The following is a 22,896-nucleotide window of genomic DNA, read 5'->3' as shown; positions in this document are numbered from 1 at the left end:
GAGACATTAAAGACCCTGCTTTGCAGAGATGTTAGGGGGTATTCGACCTTGTTCTTTTTCTCCTGTATCCTAAGATTTTGGTGCTACACATCTCCTCAACTTTACGAACCACTATAGACGTGTCATCACCGGCAAATCTGAAATCAACAATTAAGCATCCAAAGACCAAACCAGTAAAAAGAGACAAGCGAAGCAAGACGCAGAACCCACGGAAGAAGTCATCAAGGACTATGCCCATAGTCTGACCCATCCCTATCCAAACTTAGAGAGTTGTTTTCAAGGGTTTTCATAGAATTGTCGCATCAAAACACTCGGATAGATCTAACATAAAGGCACATATCTTCCAAGCATTCACAGACCAACAAACCCTACGAACCCACTTCTGCCATCTGCTAAGAATGTGTTTGGCATGTGAAAATAAGACCAGAAAAAGGATGGAAATGGAGATGAATCACATTACATGTAGAAGAGAGGAATCAAAATCCCAGTGAGATTTGGTTTCCATGTTAATGAATTTCTTACACTGGTTCCCATTCTAAAAAACAATTCAAGCACAGTAATGAATGAGAAGAGAAAATGGAATTGATTTCTTGTGGCCATTCTCTATTCCAGAATTCCAAACATGACTTGATTCCAATACAAGCCCAAATTATTTGATATCTTTACAGATTCAACAGAACCATGATTCTGCATTTTGTAGGATATTGAAAATATGCAACAACCACCAACTTAATTTTAGACATGAACACTTCTATCAATATGCAAATCAAAGACATGTTAAAGGTAAAATACTAAGAAGAGGACAGGAAACTCTTTATCTTCTCTACTGGAAGGGAAAGAAAACATTTGGCATTCATTTGGCCAGCATAACTCAAAAGGCATGCACTACTTATTAGCAGCTGAAGAACTGCAAGGTCTAACACCAATTGCACTGCCTAATCAAAGGACTACTCAGCAAGAAATACAACCCGGATTCGAATAGAAAGTTAAATAACATCCAATTGGAACAAACATGGGTGACAGCAACAGAAATTCTCATTTCAGGGTAGCAAAACCAGCATCACTCTTTCGAGCAAGTTTTGTCCATTCGGTATGAAATGAGCCTGGGCGATCAATCCTCTCATAAGTATGTGCCCCGAATAAGTCCCTCTGAGCCTGCACAAGATTTGCAGGAAGCCTTGCACGCCTATATGTATCAAAATAAGCAAGACTAGCACACATTCCAGGAGTACTAATCCCTGCAGAAATCGCCAAGCCCACGACTCTCCTCCATGCTGCCTGCCTCTGCACCATCTCCCTTGCAAACTCAGGGTCCACAATCAAACTTGCTAAATTTGGATTCCTCTGATATGCCTTCTTGATTCGGTCCAAAAACACTGCCCTTATGATACACCCACCTTTCCAAATCCTTGCCAACTCCCCGAAATTCAAATTCCAACCCTTCTCAACACTCTTCGCCCTCAACAGATTCATTCCCTGAGCATAACTACAAATCTTTGAGGCATACAATGCCTGCCTCACATCATCAATCAACCTCTTCTTATCGACCCCACTCCTGGCAAACTCCACCTCATCCTTCAACCCCGCCTCGCTCAAAACCCCAGCTGCAGCCTCTCGTTCCTCCTTCAAGCCGCTCAAGTACCTACAATCCAAAGAGGCTGCAATAGTTGGTGCTGCAACGGACAGCTCCGCGGCCTGCTGCACTGTCCATTTTCCGGTCCCTTTCATCCCCGTCTTATCCAAAATCTTATCCACCAATTCCCCATCTCCATGCTCGTCCTTCACCTTGAAAATATCAGCTGTAATCTCAATCAGGAAGCTCTCAAGCTCTCCCCTGTTCCATTCACCGAAAATGTCAGACAATTCGGAGTTCGACAACCCTCCAACGTTCTTCAACACATCGTAGGCTTCCGAAATCAACTGCATATCGCCGTATTCAATCCCATTGTGCACCATTTTCACGAAATTCCCCGAACCCCCTTCGCCAATATAGGTAACGCAGGGACCATCATCGACCTGAGCAGCCACTTTCTTCACAATATCCTCGATGTTCTGATACGCCTGATAAGATCCACCGGGCATCAACGACGGGCCGTGGCGCGCACCCTCTTCGCCACCGGAGACGCCCATGCCCAGATACAGAATACCCTTGCCAGAAGCTTCCACAATCCGGCGCTCGGTGTTCTCGTACCACTCGTTTCCACCGTCAATAATACAATCCCCGGCCTCCATGTGCTCAGACAAAGCAGCAATGGTTTGGTCGACGGGAGCGCCGGCCTTGACGAGGATAACAATGGATCTAGGCCGTTGGATGGAGAGCACGAAGTCACGAGGCGCGTAGTGGCCACTGAGAGGTAGATGGCCTTCGCGGTGCGCCCGATCTAGCGTTTCATCCACCTTGGAGGTCGTCCGATTATAAACGGAGATCGGAAACCCTTTTTCGGCGATGTTGAGAGCTAGGTTTTGGCCCATGACGGCCAGGCCGGCGAGACCGATTCGTGAGAGAGTGGAGGCTTCCATTTAGGGAGAGCTGAGAGGGACGTTTGGCAGCTGAGAAAGATTCAGAGCAAAAGACCGAGCGTCGATGGAGATGTACTCTAGTATGTGTATAAGAGGGGTGTTCTGATTCTGAGAAAGTGAAGTGACGGACTCGTCGAGGGAGTGAAAGGGCAGCGACCGAACCACCAACGAGAGGGTGTCGTGAACGTCGATGCCTCCAATGTCAAGAAAGAACTGCCAAACGGCGCCGTTTTGGAGGCCCAATGACCAACTACCCCATCATTGAAATATCTATATCTCTCCTCTTGTGTTGGGGATATGTAAAAAATATCTAACAACATATTAAAATCAAAATATATATAAATATATTACAAACATACAAATTTTGAATATTTGTAATAAATTAATTATATTTAGCTATTTTCCAATTTTCTTCAACTTTTTTAAATTTCGAGTCTATTAAAGTTGTGACAAAAAGGTCATTTCGCTATTTAGATAGAATGAAAAACGTGGAAATAGTAAAAGTTTCATAGGGATAAAACAACCTCTTTCTATGGTTGTTGGAATGTGGTACCATTAATAACTTTTGACAACAATTTAAAAAAAATGGTATACAAATGTTTTTGTAAACTTAAAATATTTTTAATTTATTTTAAATATTTATAAATATATTTTAAAAATAAGTTTTATATTCAATGTTTTATTTTATATACTTGTATAATTATTTTCTAAAATAATTTTTAGAAAATAAATAAAAACAACTATCCAAAAACACCTTATTTTTTGTTCTTGTTTTTGGCTATCAAACAAGTTTTCTTGTTTTTTTATTTTATTTTAAAGAATAAAAAACTGTTTTTGAAAACAGTTTTGCCTAATTTTCCTTGCTCCTCTTTTTGAAACTATAAAACGCAAGGTTTTGTGTCATCGTGCCGATGCAGAAGCAAAGGGAAAAACAATCCAGCCTGTTTGCCAATGTTTTTGAAAACAACTCTCAAAAACAGTTTTTAGAATAATTTTTAATTATTTTCAGTAATAAAATATTGTTTAGGAACTAAAATATCAAAAACAGTTTTTTTTTTTTTTCCAAAATTGTTTTTTGGGTTATAGAACTGTTTTACGTTTTAAAGAAATAAAAATCTGTTTTGAACTTCCCAGCTTCCTGGTAAGTTGAGTTTCTCCTCTTTGCCACCTACTTTTCTTTGCTGGAGAGTAGAATATGGCTGATAAAAGCGGTTGTTTGGCCTCTGGATTCTCATATGTTTGGGAGCAGATATACAATTGTGCAAATCTTATTGCTAAATGAAAAGACATTCTGTACAAATTTGCTTTCTCAATTTATGTCCACAGGGTTTCAGTAGTATAAGACATTTTCTATGATGATACTGAATCTTACAAGTTACAACACCTTAGAAATTTTTTTCTGGGATCCCAAACAGAATCAACAAACTGGGTATAGCTTCAAAGACATATCCATACATGAACTTACAGGTCAAAAGCATACAATTAGTCCCCACAAGCTGTAAAATTCGAAGCCCGAGACCAGTATTCGTGGACGAGCTGCCCAAACAGCGATCCCTCCTTGTTTATCAGCTTTGACACCTCATCATACTCTACCAATTTTCCTGTAGAAACAAAACCAGCAGTCATTTGAATCAGTTTTTCTAGCTTGTGGATGAATGAAAAGAAGATTTTCATGGTGGATGGGGTTGAGGATCTGTAAAACTCACCATCACTGATGGTAAGCACCATTGTGCAGTCCATCACAGTTGGGATTCTGTGGGCTACTGTTATTACGGTGCAATCTGCAAATTCTGTTCTTATGGTCTTCTGGAGAATGGAGTCGGTTGCATTGTCAATGGATGCAGTGGCCTCATCAAGGACTAGTATCCGGCTTTTCTTCAGTAGAGCACGCGCCAAACAGAATAATTGTCGCTGGCCCATGCTCCAGTTTGATCCGTCTTGTACAACTGTAGAGTGTAGACCGGGTTGTTAGCAAGGATTTTTAGTCCAAAGAATATAATCCTTTCATCATATATTTCTCACCTAAGGAGTCTAGGCCCTCATCCTTCTCTTCAACAGCTCCGCGAAGCTGACATTGTCCAAGAACCTTTTGTTCATTCAAAAGAAATTCTCAGTCTCTTAGACAATTGTGAGTATGAACAAGAAAATACTAACGACAGCAAAATAAAAGTTAAGGCATTTAACGGTTATGAATTTGTGTCATATCATACTTGGATTCTAAAAAATAACAACAGCAATGAATTTATGGGAACTTTACCTCCCATATTTCATCATCAGTATGCCTTGACAGAGGGTCCAGATTGTATCTTACTGACCCACTAAAAAGAGTTGGTTCCTGTGGAATGATCCCAAGACGTGATCTGAGGTCATAAAGGCCAATTGTGGAAATATTTAGGCCATCTATAATTATGTGTCCCTCTGTAGGCTCTACCAAGCGAAACAATGTGCTGATAAGAGTTGTCTTCCCGCTACCAGTCCGGCCAACAATCCCAATTTTCTGCCCTCCTTCAAATTTGCAACTAATTCCCTGAAGAACTAGAGGACTGTTGGGTTGATATCTGACCTGCTTGATGTCATTTTATTGATACATTAATCTCTATACATTTCAAAATTGTAGAATAGACACAGATACTTAAATTCTTGTTGATGTCGTTTACCTTCAAATCACAAATTTCCACTTCACCAATAGCAGGCCAGTTGGGTGGGGGTCGATTATGTTCTATTACTTCAGGGGCTTCACTAGGAATATGCATGTACTGTTCTAGCCTTTCAACAGAAATGATCATATTTGCTAGACTGCACTGGTTTTGGACAGTAAATACAAGGAATACATTCAATGAAAGACCGTATGACAATGCCATTCCAACAAATCCTGCCATTAAAACATCGATAACCAAAATGCCCATTAGACAACAATTCCATACATGGATGTATGCAACTAATATTTGTTCAAATATCATATTGACCAAGTTAAACCACCTTCCCAATGTAGGAAAGACTGATTTCCTTTCAGATTATGCATTGATTTGTTTGTATGTTGATTGTGTTAGAATTATGAAATTGTGGTCACTTTGTTCATGATAAATCTGGAGTTTATAGCATGTTATCGAGAGAGTTGGATGCAAACTTGGATGATTTGGACCAATCACAATTGTCATTGTTAGAATTTAAATGATTTTTTCTCTCGATCAAGTTCTTCTTGGTGTCCATCTACACCTAGAATCTGGAGGGTGGAATAATACAAAACTCTAATAGTTTCTTTGAAGAAGGACGCTACCAACAATTAGAGATTGTGATTCAAGTTACAGAGATGTTCCGCAAATATTAATCTGAACTATAGTTTTGGTTTTTATCCTACAGTCATAACACTTGAGGCCAAATAGGAAACTAAGATAAGTAGTCACCTATTTGCTTATGGTATATATATATAACTTTTCAATGAGAAGCTGGGAAATTTGGTGCAGAACCAAGGATGTTCTTCTCTTCCTTTTGCAGTTACAATTACAAATGTATACTAGGAAGCAGCCATAGGAGGGCAACAGGTAGTTTTGCTTACCTGACTTTGACCCTAGGGTTGATTCAAAAGTTGTTCCCTTCTAATATTCTTAAAGCAGATATTTCTTGTTTATCATTTTCCTGTAGTACATCTTGCCCAATTAAAAATACTAACAGCATCCTGTTGAAAGGATAAAACTTCACATGGTGAATTGCTCTCACACAAAGTTATGAAGGGCCATTTGGTTAAATATGTGATATACATTTAGAGAGCTAAATTGATAAAATTGGAGCAAGATGAAGAGTTTTAAGCAACAAATATAATAAGTTGAAGGTTCTGCAGTATGTCTCTAGGTGATATTGTGTGAGCTAGTTCAAGTCAGATCAGTGACCCTGATGGCTCCTATGAGAGAACTGTTTGTTACTGCAAGTTCCAGATGTTAAAAGGGATAGAGGAAGACTGGATGTAACTGGTAACATGGTTGGAAATAGTAGAAAATACCAAGAACTCATACTTGAACAATGAGCTGTCTTACTTTCGGCTGAAATGTTACAGAATAAACTCAAATCTCAAGGGTTAAACTATAAGCTAGGCTAAATTTCAAATGGGGCTTGTAGGGAAAGGAAATATTTATGATTAGAGCTTAGAGAAATGATAATCAGGAACTGCACAAGCACCAACTAACAAATTCAAATGTAACTGAACTTTATAAAACAGTGAGACACAGTTGTATATTTCAAGATAATGAACACCTACCTGATTTAGAAGCTCCTTCAGGAAGCAAAGTCAGGGCAAGGGCAGCAGATGAGAGAGCAATTGCAGATATTATTTCAAGACGTTGGATATACCATTCATTTGCAGTAAAATTATGAAAGAGAGGACTTGCATTTGTGTCAATGAGGTCCAAATTCTTTGAAAAGAGTCTATCTTCCTCCCTGAAAGCTCTGATTGTCATAGCTCCAGCAACAGACTCAGCGAGATGGCTAGCAACGAGAGACTTAGTTGTGCCACTGATTCGCATCAACTCTTTTGCGGAAGCAAAGTAGTAGCTCTGATAGGTAAAATGAAAACAGACATAATCAATTGCTATGCAGCAAAGAGAAGTAAAAAATACTGCACCAAGGCACACCTAAACAAGACTGGAAGCAGCTGCATGAACTACATTTATTTGTAAACATCAGATTGCAAACTAGTTGGTTCATATCTGCTTTAATCTGTCAAAGATCTGCAAAAGAACAATGGTGTTGGGGTATATGTTACCTGAATAAGTGTCGTTAGATAAATTGTGGGTACAACGACAAACAAGAGTTGCCAGGCAAAAATAGCTACCACTCCAAAACTGGAGTATGTAGTCACAGCTGCCCCAACAGCAAAAGTTAATTTGAAGGCCAAATCAAGGTCAACCACACTCAAATCAGAAGATACCTATAAAAGAAAATAAGAGAATAAGTTTCATGTCTTCTGTAATTTGCATTAAGTTTCACACTGTAATTTGAAGCATCTTACCCGACTGAGTATCCTTCCCAGAGGTGTAGAGTCATAAAAGAACATTGGTGCTTGGAAAAGAGAGCTCAGCAGTGTAGAAAAAATAGATTCCGATGCCCTAAGGCCTAAAACAACTATAAAAATGGACCTGAAGAACAAAAAAATTATCATGCTAAATCCAATCACTGTATATACAGTAAGCAGTTTCGGTTTGCTCACGCTAGGATTCTGGATATCTGCAGCTAACCAATAGGATTGTATCAACTGTCCAACCGTAAAAATGAGATGGAACATAGTAGACAATGAGAAGTACAAGAAGCCCTTGCTGTGTTTCAAGTACTGTATATAAGGCTTGAAGCCAGTGTCTCCCGTCTCTCTTTCTTCTTTCTTAATTAACTGATCCCCTGAAGTTTCTCCAAACTCTTCTTTGGTGTAAATTGTCTGGATCTCTTGCTTGGAAGTATTGGGTTTTTGGGATGAAGCATGATCTTGTTGTCTCTCAGAGCCAGCAGTTCCTTTGTGTGCTTCAACAAGGTCCCAAAACTCTTGACTAGAGTGCATCAACTGGTCATAGGTAGCAGCTTGCAGGATTTCCCCTTCAGACATTAACTGCCAACAGAACAGTACTTATTTGAACTTCTTGATTCAGAAACAAATTTGTTTCCCTGATAATGCCTAGCAGACTATTGAAATTACTTGTTAACAAATTAAAATGAAGTCAACCTTCATTTCTCTGAAGTGCAAGGGAACAAAAGTTGGGTTAAAGAAGGATATCTAAGAAAGTAGTGGTACTAACCAAAACAGAATCGAATGCAGGAAGGAAGTCTACTTGGTGGGTCACAAGTATGACTGTCTTGCTTGATAGAGCTCCCATTACATATTCCTGGCCATAACTGGCATTAGCTTTCACTCTGAAAACAATAAAATTTAGCAGCATAATCACTGGGGAAAGAAAACTGTGCTTACATTAAACAGACTAGCTGCAGTATGAGCATCAACAGCACTGAATGGATCATCCAGGAGATATACATCTGCATCCTGATACAATGCACGTGCAAGTTGAACCCGCTGCTTCTGTCCACCACTTAGATTAACACCTCTTTCTCCTATTTCAGTGAGGTCACCGAATGGAAGCATCTCGAGGTCCTTCACTAGGGAACACTTTTCAATCACCTCCCTGTATCTGTATGGGTCCATGGCAGACCCAAACAGAATATTTTCTTGTATAGTCCCTGTTTGGATCCATGCTGCCTGAGAGACATAAGCCATCTTTCCATATGCTTGAACCTGGAAAATAGGAGTCCAGAAACTGTATTGAGACATCAACTCTTCCATGTTACTATCAAAAGTCTCCTAAAACTTCTAGGATTTTCCATGAAGTGATATCTATTAAGTAAAGTGCATAATCAGGAAATAAAACATTATAAGTTTCTGTGTTTAACTTCATTTCCTTGTTTCTATTTAAGAAACTGCCAAGGAAAAAATTCAAAATAATACATTGTTTGAATATTCCTTGCCAGTTGTTCATGGTAATCCCAGGAAGATTATTTAGAAAGTAGCTGTTGAGTGTTTAGTGTATGGACAAGAAAAAGGAAATGGAATTGAAAAGAGGACTTACTTTGCCATCGACATGTGGAACTTCTCCAAGAATAACAGCTAAAAGTGTTGATTTACCAGAGCCAACCTCCCCACAAATAGCTACTTTTTCCCCATGTTTAACCACTAAATTTATGCTCCTTAATGTGGCCCTTGTAGAGTTATTATCCCATGAAATTCTGTCAGCCTTGATAAAAATGGATTCCTCTAGTTCCTTACCATCAAACATCTTCTTGACATGTCTGCCATCCACCTCAGGTGCCTCAAGAAACTTTACAATCCGAGTTAATGAAACCTTTGCTTCAATGAATGCTGAAACAACTTCAGGGATTAACCTAATTGGCTCCTGAACTATGCGTAAACTTGCCAGAAATGTAAAAACACTACTTGCAGTGAGAGGAATTCCTAGAAAGTAACATGCCCAGAAAGTAGCAGCTGATCCAAGAACAGGACATGACCAAAACAGGACCAATTTTTGTGCTCTCTTCATTAGAACTGCTGATAGCCACTGAGATTCCTCTTTCCTTAACCCTTCTATAACATTCTTGAAGTGTGTCTCCCAAGCATACAGCTTCAGAATTTTCATGTTTATAAGTGATTCTGTAAAAGCCTTCAGCTTCCTGTCCTGTGCTGCCATGAGCTTTATCTGATACTTAAGTTGCAATTTGCCCAAAGGAGAATTTACGAGCATGGTCAATAATATTGCAAGTAGAGGAACAACAGTAGCCAGCCCCACTGAATAGTAAACAATAAGTATCGCAAGACACATCTGGAGGCTTGTTGACCATACCTGGTGAAGCCAGTATGGGAATTCACCTATTCTGTAAGTGTCTACAGTAACATAATTCATTATCTGACCAGAGGAATGAGATGCCTTTGCAGCGTTTGAGAGTCGAAGCTGCTTCTGATAAATGGCTGCAGACAGCAAGGATCTCACTTGGAGCCCGATTAGTCTAGTTCGAAAGAACCATTGCCTCTCCAATAATGATTCTAAGCATTTAGTGAGGAAGAGTCCTCCTGTCAGTGCATAGCCCTCATACTTAAAAGCTTCTTTGCCTTCAGCAACCATAATGAAGGCCCTAACAAACAAAGGCCCAGTAGCCAGTGCAAGCACCTTGATCAATGCAAATAACCCTGTAATGAAAATCTCTTTCCAATAGCAAAAGAAGATCGTTGTCAACATTGAAGGAGGATCAGATGATTCTTTTTGCTTCTGTTTGTTCTGTTGTTCCAAGAACATGGAGTAACACGTTTCTGCTCGATCTTCCCTCCGTAACAGTGGAACGTCTCTATCCTCAAGAGTTTTCTTCTTACCCTTCTTCAGCAATGAATTTAACCACCAAAATGACATTCTACTCAGAAATCCAGCTTTTGCAAAAGGAGTTAAGTTGTCTTCTGAATTAATCTTACTGCCACCACAGGCTTCTTCACATGATAAAGGTGTATAGAAGGCAGCACCATTGGTATCTCCATTAGTTTCTGCATATTCTGGTGTCCGAAAAGTGCAGAACAGCAGTAGAATTGCTCCAGGAAAAGATAAAATATCTAAAACTATCTTAACCAATTCTGCATTTTCCACAATGGGCTCCCACAAAGATTGAAGACAAAGAAAGCCAGCAAAAAAGAAGGCAAATATTGAACAAAGCCTCATCAAAGTGATCTCTGCAAGTTGATGCCTTTTAAACCACACAGCTACACCCAGCAAAGACCATGTGAAGCCTTGTGATAACACCATTAAACACCGATACAGAGGTAGAACAATATCCTCATTACTTGGCTTCTCTGCCACCATCCAGAAACCAAAACCCAAATAAACTAAACCCAAACCACCGTTAAAAATGGCTGCTGAATTTGGCATTTTGGTAGAGCATCTAGACTTTTGGGAGGGCAAAAGCTTTGTCGCTGATGCTTTATAAGTGAAGATAAGTAACACTATGAACAAGAGCAGGATATCAACAGAAATGACGAAAATATGATTGATACATGAGCATGGACAGATGATTGCTAGAAATCCAGAACTACATATCTTTCCAACTTTTCTCGAACACCCAGAATTTCCACAGAAAACAACATCCCAGAGATCCTCACCCATGTTGTGCCTCATTGCCCTAACAAAGCTGCAGTTATGAAGTAGAAAAGAAAAAAGGATTATATGTTAGATTTTCAGAAACCAGGATATATAAAGTCTGAAGTGCATGAAAAATGAAACCACACAAGAATGTAAAAGGTTGTTCTTGGTTGTGATTCTACATTTGATGTATTATTTGTATATTTCTTTAGGAGATTTGAACTTTAATTTGTAAAAATTATGGAATCAATCTTTGCTGCCTGTTGGAACTTGGAACTACCACCACTTCAAAATTATAATCAATTCGATATGGGAAAACAGGTACTTATTACACACTTTTTCTTTGCTATCAAACAATGAACAAGCATATCATCTCATAGATATCACACATTTGTTTTGTTAAATTCTTTGCTGATTACTGCAGACCATGTGGTCTTCTGTTTTTCCACTGACCAAACACACTTAAAACCTCAATGAATCTGTTCTCTCAACCTGGAATCTGACTTGGGGAACAAAAACAAACAAAAAGTTACCTCATGATAGATTGCACATTAATTTTCAAAAGTAAACCAGTCTCTGATTCAAGCTTTTTGGAGATGATACAGTAAAGTTAATAAAGTAGAAACCGTAGAAGAAATCAATGAAGTCTCCATAGAAACTAACCCTCTTTCTTTGGTAGGTCCTGGTTAAAACTTTTCCCGTTGAAAAAAAATGGAAAAGCTAAAAGCATGATATAATAAAATCGAATCTCTTTGGGGGACAAAAACATAAAAGTAGAGTGCAGAACAAATCAAGCTCTAAAGGCAACACACCAGATGTAGAAATATCAAGACTTCATATAAACAGACAAATAGCTAGAATGGAATATCCAGAATACCCAAACAGAACCCAGAAGAAAAAAAACCAGAAACACTCACAAATCCACTGATTCAGCTCAGAGAAAAGGGCATTCACATCACAGAGAAAAAACCCATTAAGCTGAACCCAAGAAGAGACAAAAACCATCTTTATCAAGTCCAGGCAAGCCAAAGGGGCTCATGCAAGTTACTTACTGATTCAACCCAAGTACTCAAAAAACACCAAGTACAAACCATACAAACAACAGATGGAGAAAATGATTATGAAGTTGAATCATATATAGAGAAGTCAAATGGGATAATCAAGTACTTGTTTGATGTTTTAGGCTTTTAGCAACCAGCATAGATCATCCAGATTCACACCCTGCCCCTGCAAAAACAAATTATTTGCCTTTACTATAATTATTTACATGAAAAATGATTTTGCAATAATGAAATAGAAAATGGGTCTTTCATAACAGAAATTGACCAAAGGACAAGAAGCATTTTCAGTTCATTTGTTATTATGTGTGTGCAAACAACTCAAATGAATCAATGGAGAATGGACTCTCCTCCATGATTACTTGAAATTAACTGTTTGACTAAAATGCATGAAACATTTGGGTTTTCTTGGGAGAATACCAGCTTTTGTTTTAAATCATTAAAACAGAATGCCAACAGCCCAAATATAAAACAAGCCACCCAAGTTTCAGAGCTCTGAAAATGGACTCTCTCCAAATTTCAAATCATGATGACCATGATTTTGTCCAGAAGCTTAGCAATTTCAAAACCCCACCTGTATACAATGATGCAAATTGAAAAAAAATATTAAAAACAGAAGGCTTTTCAAAACATGTGAATCACAAGTTTTCCTCTGTCCCTTCTCCATTACTTTCATGATACTAGGCTTCAAGTAGAAGCTTCCTTGTAACTTGTAAATTTTATCAAGCTTTTACACCTGTCTAACTATTTTTATTAAAAAAAATAATAGTAATATAAAAATATAAAAAATGTTGTTTGTGTCTTGTGGGGAAGCTCTGTTTTGATTCATATGTAAATTACTTTATTTAATAAAATTTTTGTAATATTAATATTAAATTATACTTTAATTTCATTTTCTACTTTAAACTGAACAAACAATTGAAAACTCCAACAAACGGGGCCTTAGACCTTGTTTGATTGACTTATGAAAGTTCAAAAATATTTGTAAGCTGAATAAAAGTTATTTAGGTAATATAGTTAAAAAGATTTTTGTTTGAAAAGAATTTAGATTTAAAATATGAAAAAATCACATTTCTTAATATTTTTATTATTTTGTCGGTATTTTTTGGAAATCAAACATTATCTAAGGGATTGAAGGGAGAATGTTTGAAAGATTTAAAATTTTATAAATTAATTTGGAAAATATATGAATGGTTTAGAATTGTTCTTAAATATGGTTTTAGAACTTAAAAATAAGTTTGGATAATTTTTTATTGACAATAATTTTTTTAAATGAAAAATATATTTCTTTCTATTTTATTCATAGTACTTTCATAGAAAATAAGTTAAAAAAAGTGTTTTTCATTTGAGTTCTTACATAAAATTTGGTTCTTTAAAAGGATTAAGAGCTATTAGAAATAATTAACAAATAGACTTTTAGTTCCTAGAATTTTATTATATGCATATAAGTTAAACTTTCACATTAAATTGATTTTGAGTCAATAAAAAGTAGAAGGGGAAATAAAAAATAATAAAAGAAAATAAAATATAAATTTAACTTAATAATTTTTTTCTAAGAATATGTTTAGTTTTCAAAAAGTTTGAAAAAAAATATTAGGGAAAGAAATTAAAAAGAAAAAAGAAAATAAAAAAATCAATTAAAATTAATAAATTATTTTTATGTCCTACTTTAAAATTATTATTATTATTTTTTAACTTTATAGTATAAATATTAAGTAATTTTAAAATATATGAATTTTTTACTAATTTTAATCATATTAAAATAAAACCAGAATAAAAATAGTTTAAATATTCAAATTATTTTTCCATTTTTTTCCTACAAAATTTTAAATAATTTTAATTATAATTTATAAATCTAAAACTATATTGGGTTTTAAAAAGTATTAAGTGATAAACTGATAAGAATTTTTTTTTTCTTATATTTGGATTTAGTGAAAAAACCGGTAGGGAAAAAACTAAAGGGAAAGAAAATGGAAGATTTTAATGATGGTAAGGACAAAATATTAATGATTTCAAGGATAAAATATTTCCAACCCTTAGGGGAAAATATTTTCTTAGGTACCAAACACCGTCCCAACAAAATTTTTAATCTTATCATCTTAACATGATTTTTGGGTCCTCTTTAATTTTATTTAAATACACACTAAAATTATAAAAATCAGATATAAAAAATAAAAATAATTATGTATAAGGGCTATAAATAAAGAAAATATATTACAATAAATTATTATATATTACCTCCCTATAAATAATATATATATAACAATTATTAATTCAAGTTGAAAATATCTTGCATTTAATTATTAAATATAATTTATTTCTTAAAATAATTTAGAACGGTTTTAAAACTATAGGAACCCATATTTTTTGGACATTGATATAAAACGGCATCGTTTCTTGACCGTGACATAGGTGCGGCCGTACGGGCAATTTCCTCTCCTCTCTTCATTTTTTTCTATCTTTTTGAAACTAGTCATATAAAACGCAGCGTTTTGTGGCAAGGACTCGAGTCGCATGCAGTTGTTAAGTCTGCAACCCGCAGTGCACAGGACACTGTCAAAAAGACGCATAAGGATCTGCTTTTCTCTTCAGCAGAGAAGACGAAAGCTGTGTGGTAAGTTCTTTCAGTTTTCTTCTCTTTTCCACTCGATTTTCTTTCTTGATGAATTGAACTCAGCTGATATGGTCGAAATATTCCATCTTTTCAAATATTTTTTGCGCTTTGAATTCTTTTTCTTTTTTAGATGTATGATTTCTCAATTTAATCTAATATGTGAAATTGTATGATTTGAATTCTGTTTGAGAGATGGAGAAGTTTCTTATGAGTAGTTGTTGCTTCTTTTTTTTTGGTAATTGCATAATGATGTTTTTTAGAAACCTTCCAACTTAGGTCATTGGGACTTCTTACGAACATCGGAATTGTGAGATTGAAGCGAAAGCTGTTGTTGGAAAGTCGTCTTTCCTAACAATCTGAAGAAGACGATGTTTTGAAATGCAATTTATTATTCCTTACTGATACTATCTAGTAGGTAGAACAACAAATCGAAACCCCAATTCCTCATACTGAAAAAGCACACTATTAGATTTCAAAACCTGTTTAAGTTTCAGAGCCAATCTTCGGAGGTGTTTCCGCCATTTGAAGAGCGAGACCAGTACTCCTTGACAAGCTGGCCAAACAGCGATCCCTCCTTCTTTATCAGCTTCATTGGCTCATCATACTCTACCAATTTTCCTACAGAAGCAGAAGCGCAAGTTATTTGAATCGGTTTTACTCGATTGATCCCAACTAGAATGAATGTTCCTTCATAGAAACTCACCATCGCTGATAGCAAGCACCATTGTGCAGTCCATCACGGTTGGGATTCTGTGGGCTACTGTTATTACAGTGCAGTCTGCAAATTCTGTCCTTATCGTCTTCTGGAGAATGGAGTCTGTCCCATTGTCAATGGATGCTGTGGCTTCATCGAGCACTAGTATCCGACTTCTCTTCAGTAGAGCACGTCCCAAACAGAATAATTGTCGCTGGCCCATGCTCCAATTTGATCCGTCTTGTACAAGTGTAGGGGAGACAGATTGTTAGCAAGAGTTTATGAGTCCAAAGAATGGTACCTGTGTGTATTATGCTTCATACCTAAGGAGTCCAGACCCTCTTCTTTCTCTTGAACAGCCCCTCGAAGTTGACATTTTTCCAGAACCTTTCACACATTCATGAGAAATGATCTTAGTGTAGGATATAAAGTAAATTTACCTTATTAGGAATCTGTTCTTTTTCAAGGCACTACCACGACAAACATTTGGTATGGAAAGAAAATTAGGAGGTATTTAACAATCTTTGACTTCCAAAACACAGAATATCAGGAGCTCGATCAATGGAGTTCAAAATTTAACAGCGTTTAATTAGTTTGATAGTGTAGAAACTGCCATGTCTATGCACTTAAGAGTGAAGCCTGCTCCATATCACTGGCAGAATCTTTTAGAAATCTGTATCATATCATGATTGAATCCTAAAATTAGAAACCACCACAAATTAATAGGAAACTCACCTCCCATATTTCCTCATCAGTATGCAGTGATAAAGGGTCAAGATTGTATCTTACAGATCCGCTAAAAAGAGTTGGTTCTTGTGGAATGATCCCAAGACGTGATCTGAGATCATGAACCCCGATTGTGGAAATATTTATGTCATCTATAATTATCCGTCCCTCTGTAGGCTCTACCAAGCGAAACAAAGTGCTGATAAGTGTTGTCTTTCCACTACCAGTCCGGCCAATGATCCCAATTTTCTGTCCTCCTCCAAATTTGCAACTAATTCCTTGAAGAACTAGAGGAGCATTGGGCCGATACTTGACCTGCTCAATGTCATTTCATCTACTATATTAATCTCTATAAATCTTGAAGTTGTAGAACAGACACAGATTCCCAAATTCTTACTGATTTCACGTTTACCTTCAAATCATAAATTTCCACTTCACCAATACCAGGCCAACTGAGTGGTGGTTGATTGCTCTCCATGACATCAGGGGCTTCGCTAGGAATATTCAAGAACTGTTCTAATCTTTCAACAGAAACAATCATATTTGCTAAAAGGCACTGGCTTTGGACAGAAAATACGAGGAATGCATTCACTGAAAGACCATATGACATTGCCATTCCAATAAATCCTGCCATCAGAACATCAACAACAAAAATGCTTGTTAGACAATAATTCCATAAATGGTTGTGTATTACTAAGATTTCTTTAAATATCAAATTGACCAAGTTATTTTTGAATATCAAATACTGTGCATGTAGGAAGTTAGTAGAAGGGTTTTTCTATTAGATTATGCACTGATCTGTTTCTATGATTATTTGTAAGAATGGTGAGCTATTTAGCTCACTTTGTTCTTGATATAACCCAAGTTTCTAGTTATGATGTTGAGAAAGTTGGAGCTAAAATGGGTTGATTACAGTGATTTTTTATTACTACCAACAGGGCAGCTATTGTTTCATGATCTACAAAGCCCTATCTTGTATTCATTTCACTCTACTCAAGGTCAAGTAGGAAACTAAGATAAGTAACTTTCCGATTTAATGTTGGATATTTTTATTGGATTATAAGTCATCACTGAATTGCCTCTAAATACTTCATCCTTTTGAAGTTTCTTCTTTTCAGTGAGAAATATGAAAATTTAGTGGAGGCCCTCGGTTGTTTATCACCTTCTTTTTCAGTTAAGAACATATGCTAGCTAGCAAGCAGTCATGGCAGGCAACAGAAAACCTTTTTTTTCTTGAGGTTTTTGATCCTTTCGGAGAATTTACTATATGTGCACTTAGTCAGATACTTCTTATTTATCATTTTCTGGTTGTACATCTTACCTACTGAAAAATCCTAATGTTATATTCTTTTAAGGATGAAAATTCATATGGTCAATTACTATTCTCAAAGATGCACAGGTTCCCTTAGGTTAAACATGTTACAAACTTCTAGGGATTAAACTGGTGAAATTGGAGCAAACAGAGAGTTTTAAGCAACTGCAATGACAATGAAGGTTATGGCATGGACCTTCTAATTTAGCGTCCATTCTCATTGGTCATATGGTTAGCCTGTTTGAGTAAATTCAAGCTATCTTGGATTTTGCCCAGTTTGTTGCATCAACTAATGGATAGTTGAGCATGCAAAGTTAGGGACAGGAAGGACCAGTAATTTCGATGGTGTCTTGACTTTGCAGTTTGGTACCCTCATGGAACCGTCTGGGAAAGAAAAAGATAAAGAGTATTTTTGGTGTTTTTCTTTTGGAGATGGAAGGTTTTGTTATTGGCATCCACAAATGGGGTAAAATGGCAGATCTCTAGATGATATAGGGCATTCTGGTTCAGGTAATGCCAGTGATGCGGGTGGCTCCTATGAGATAAAGCTTCAAGTTGTGGCAAGTTAAAAATGGAAAAGGTTGAGGGGAAGGCTGAATGTAACATGGGTAGAATTCAAAAAATAGATCAAAATCTCACATATTGAATGGTGACTTGTCTTACTATCAGGTGAAATGGCTGGATAAGATACTTGTAATTAAACCAAGATTGTGATTCAAATGGTACTTTATGATTTCATCTTAGAGAATTGATAATTAGGAATGCTCAAGCAAACTAACAAATTCAAATGTAATTGAGCTGTATAAACTAGTGAGAAACAATTGTATATTTGAGATGAAAAACACCTACCAGCTTTAGAAGCACTTGTGTGAAGCAAAGTTAGGGCAAGGGCTGAAGATGAGAGAACGATTGCACATAGTATTTCAAGGCGTTGGATCAACCACTCATTTGCTGTGAAACTGTAGAAGAATGGACTTGCATTTATGTCAATGAAGCCCAAATTCTTTGAAAAGTGTCTACCTTCGTCCCCGAAAGCTCTAATTGTCATAGCTCCAGCAATGGACTCAGAAAGATGGCTTGCAACAAAAGACTTGGTTGTGCCATTGATTCGCATCAACTCTTTTCCAGCAGCAAAGTAGTACCTCTGGTTGTTACAATGAAAACAGACATGATCAATTACTGAGAAGCCAAGAGAAGTACAAAATATCTTACTAACAAGACCCTAAATGAGGAGGGAAGCAGCTGCCTCTGCCACATCCATATAAACATCATACAGTAGTGTATTACCTGGATGAGTATACTTAGATAAATTGTTGGTAAAATGACAAACACAAGTTCCCAGGCAAGAATAGCCAATGCTCCAAAACTGGCATAAGTATTCATAGCTGCCCCAACAGCAAAAGTAAATTTGAAGGCCACATCAAGGTCAACCACACTCAAATCAGAAGATACCTGCAAAAAGGTAATAAAAAAATAAGTCTTCTGTTCTTTGTAATATGCATTTATTTTAAGCACCTTACCTGACTGAGTATCCTTCCCAGGGGTGTTGAGTCATAAAAGGACATTGGTGCTTGAAAAAGAGAGCTCAGCAGTGTGGAGAAAATAGATTGTGATGCCCCAAGGCCTAAAAGAACAACGAAAAAAGACCGGAGCAACAAAAAGAGTGATAAGCTTAATCCGATCCCTGTGTATACTGCAATCAGTTTCAATTGGCTAACACTAGAATTCTGGACATTTGCAGCCAACCAATAGTTTTGCACCAACTGTCCAACAATGAATATGACATGAGATAGAGTTGCCAAAAAGAAGTACAAGAATCCCTTGCTGTATTTCAAGTATTGTAGGTAAGGCTTGAGACCAGTGTCTCCAATTTCTCTTTCTTCTTTCTTAATTAACTGCTCTCCTGATGTGTCTCTCAATTGTTTCTCGGTGTAAATCTTCTGTATCTCTCCCTTTGGAATTTTAGATTTCTGGGTAGAATCTTGCTCAGGTTGCCTCTCAGAACCAACTGTGGCATTGTGTGCATTAACAAGGTCCTGGAACTCTTGACTAGAGTGCATCAGCAGGTCATAGGTAGCAGCTTGCAGGATTTCCCCTTCAGACATTAACTGCCAACAGAATTGGTCATTTGGACTGCTTGATTTAAAAGCATGTGTTACTCAAGGATTGCCTTCTAGATGATGGAAATTACTTGTTAAGAAAGGAAAATGAAGTCAAATGAGAGTTAAAGAAGGATATCCAAGAAAGTAACTGTACTAACCAAAACTGAATCAAATGCAGGAAGGAGGTCCACTTGGTGGGTCACAAGTATGACTGTCTTCGTTGATAGAGCTCCCATGACATATTCCTGGCCACAACTGGCATTAGCATTCACTTTGAAAGCAATAACATTAGTAGCATTATTTGAGAAAGGAGAACCGTACATACATTAAATAGACTGGTTGCAGTATGTGCATCGACCGCACTAAATGGATCATCCAGGAGATATACATCTGCATCCTGATATAATGCGCGTGCGAGTTGAACCCGCTGCTTCTGTCCACCACTCAGATTAACACCTCTTTCTCCTATTTCAGTGAGATCACCAAATGGAAGCATCTCAAGGTCCTTCACTAGGGCACACTTCTCAATAGCCTCTCTGTATCTGGAAGGATCCATAGCAGACCCAAACAGAATATTTTCTCTTATTGTCCCTGTTGGAATCCATGCTGTCTGAGAGACGTAACCAATCTTTCCATAAACTCGAACCTGGAAAAGATGGATCCAGAATCCGTATTATGACATTTGTCTACATAAGACTCCTAGAACCTTTTGGGGCTCAGGAAGTTTTCTACCTTCCCCTTTTCCCTCCATGATGTTAATATCTACCAAATGAAGTGTGTATAAATCAGGAATGATGCATTACTTCTTTCACTTTTTAAGTTTGTTTTCTTTTGTATTCCTAGTTAGGAAACCCTGAAAGAATACAAAAATTCCCTGCGGGTTTGTTGTTATTCCTCTCAGTTCAACTGTGCATAAAGTAGCTGTTGAGTATTTATTCTAGTCCATGGATGAGGAAGAAATGGAATTGAAAGGGGTACTTACTATGCCATTAACGTGTGGAACTTCTCCAAGAATAGCAGCTAATAGTGTCGATTTGCCTGAGCCAACCTCTCCACAAATTGCTACCTTTTTTCCAGGCTTAACCACCAAATTTATGTTCCTTAGCGTAGCCCTTGTAGAGTTATCCTCCCATGAAATTCTGTTGCTCTTGATAAAAATGGATTCCTCCAGCTCCTTCCCGTCACACATCTTCCTTACATGTTTGTTCTGCAGCTCTGGTGCATCAAGAAACTTTGCAATCCGATCTAACGAAACCTTGGCCTCAATGAATGCTGAAATGACATCAGGGATTAACCTAATTGGCTCCTGGGCAATGCGTAAACTTGCCATAAATGTGAAAACATTGGTAGCAGAGAGAGTAGTTCCAAGAAAGTAGCATGCCCAGAAAGTAACCGCCGATACTACAATGGGAAAGGACCACCACAGAATCAGACTGTACCCTCTCTGTGACAGAACTGATGATAACCACTTGAATTCCTCTTTCCTCAACCCTTCTATGACATTCTTGAAATGAGTCTCCCAAGCATACAGCTTCAGAATTTTCATGTTCGTAAGTGCCTCTGTGGAAGCCTTCAGTCTCTTGTCCTGAGTTCCCATGAGCATTTTCTGGTACTTGTGTTGTAACTTTCCCATAGGAGAGTTTGCAATTACAGTCAATATTACTACAAACAGAGCTGCTATAGTTGCAAGCCCCACCGAGTAGTAAATAATAAGCAATGCCAGACATAACTGGAGGCTTGTTGACCATGTCTGGTGAAACCAGTACGGGTATTCACCTATTTTGTAAGCATCAATGGTAACAAAGTTAATGATCTGACCAGGGGAATATGACCCCTTTGCAGCATTTGAGAGCTTAAGCTGCTTCTGATAGATGGCTGCAGATAGAAATGATCTCACTTGGAGCCCAATCAATCTAGTTCGAAAGAACCATTGCCTCTCTGATAGTGATTCTAAGCATTTAGTAAGGAAGAGCCCTCCTGTCAGTGCATAACCTTCATACTTAAAAGCTTCTTTGCCTTCAGCAACCAGGATGAAGGCTCTAAGAAACAGAGGGCCAGTAGAAAGTGTTAGCACCTTGATCAATGCAAAGATGCCAGAAATCAAAATTTGTTTCCACTGCCACAAGCATATTGTCGACAAAATGGAAGGAGAGTCAGATGACCGCTTGTTTTTCTGCTTGTTCTGCTGTTCCATGAACATTAAGTAGCACATTTCTGCTCGATCTTCCCTTCTTAGCTGAGGAATGTCTTTGTCCTCAAGGGTTTTCTCCTTACCCTTCTTCATCAACGAATTCAACCACCAAAATGACAGTCTACTAATGAGCCCAGCTTTCTCAAAAGGAGGTAAGCTGGCATCTGAATTGATTTTATCACCACCACTGCCTCCTTCACCAGGCAAAGGTGTATAGAAACCAGCACCATCAATGTGTGAATCAGTTCCTGCATATTTCGGTCCTGAAAAAGTGGAGAGCATCAATAGAATTGCTCCAGGAAAAGATATAACATCTAAAATCATCTTGACTGATACTTCATCGCCCACAATAGCTTCCCAGATAGATGTAACACATAGAAAACCTGCAATAAAGAATGCAAGTACTGAACAGAGCCTCAGCCCTGCAATATGTAGAAGTTGATGCCTCCTAAACCTCACAGCTAAACCCAGAAAAAACCAGGTGAAGCCTTGTAATAAAATCACTAGCCAGCCATGCAGAGGTAGAATGGTGTTCTCTTCACTCAGCTTCTCTCTCAAAATCCAGATTCCCAATCCCAGATGAACCAACCCCAAACAACCATTAAGAAAGGCAGCAGAATTTAGCATTGTGGAAAAGCATAGAGACTGTTGAGGGAATAAGATCTTCATAGCTGATGCTTTATATATGAAGATAAATAATAAGAAGAACAAGAGGATGATGTCAATAGAAATGACCAAAATATGATTGAGACATGAACATGGACAGATGATGGCTAGGAACCTAGAACTGCATATCTTTCCAATTTTACTCGAACACACTGAATTTCCACAGAAAACAACCCAGAGACTCTCACCCATGTTGTATCTTCTTGCCTTCACAAAATTGTAGCTGTAATAAAGTAAAGAAAACAAAGGGTTATTTATTAGATTTTTGGTGTTCTAGACTTGGAAGTAGTAGTAAACATGAGAACCAACAATGCATGCCTAATAGTTTCAATTTTCAGTGGAATTTAGAAGTTAAATTTATCATATAG

The 22,896-nt window shown here is 37.4% G+C and overlaps 1 protein-coding gene and 1 pseudogene across 1 annotated transcript; both read right to left on the bottom strand.

The window, feature by feature from the left end:
- Positions 1 to 711: 711 nt before the first annotated feature.
- On the bottom strand, positions 712 to 2,721 carry LOC117904233 (6-phosphogluconate dehydrogenase, decarboxylating 1, chloroplastic). The gene has a single exon (XM_034816753.1). The coding sequence runs from the start codon at positions 2,518 to 2,520 to the stop codon at positions 1,036 to 1,038; it is 1,485 nt and encodes a 494-aa protein (XP_034672644.1). The 5' UTR covers positions 2,521 to 2,721; the 3' UTR covers positions 712 to 1,035.
- Positions 2,722 to 3,775: 1,054 nt separating this feature from the next.
- Positions 3,776 to 22,802, bottom strand: LOC117930918 (annotated as a pseudogene).
- Between the last annotated feature and the right edge of the window lie 94 nt (positions 22,803 to 22,896).

The sequence above is a fragment of the Vitis riparia genome, chromosome 2 (assembly GCF_004353265.1).
Source record: "Vitis riparia cultivar Riparia Gloire de Montpellier isolate 1030 chromosome 2, EGFV_Vit.rip_1.0, whole genome shotgun sequence".
In the NCBI taxonomy this organism is placed as follows: Eukaryota; Viridiplantae; Streptophyta; class Magnoliopsida; order Vitales; family Vitaceae; genus Vitis; species Vitis riparia.
Note: the sequence above shows the minus strand (reverse complement) of the source record. Positions and strands in the feature narration are given on the sequence as shown.

Coding starts and splice junctions, on each gene's coding strand:
- LOC117904233 (XM_034816753.1), bottom strand. CDS start 2,520: ATGGAAGCCTCCACTCTCTCACGAATCGGTCTCGCCGGCCTGGCCGTC.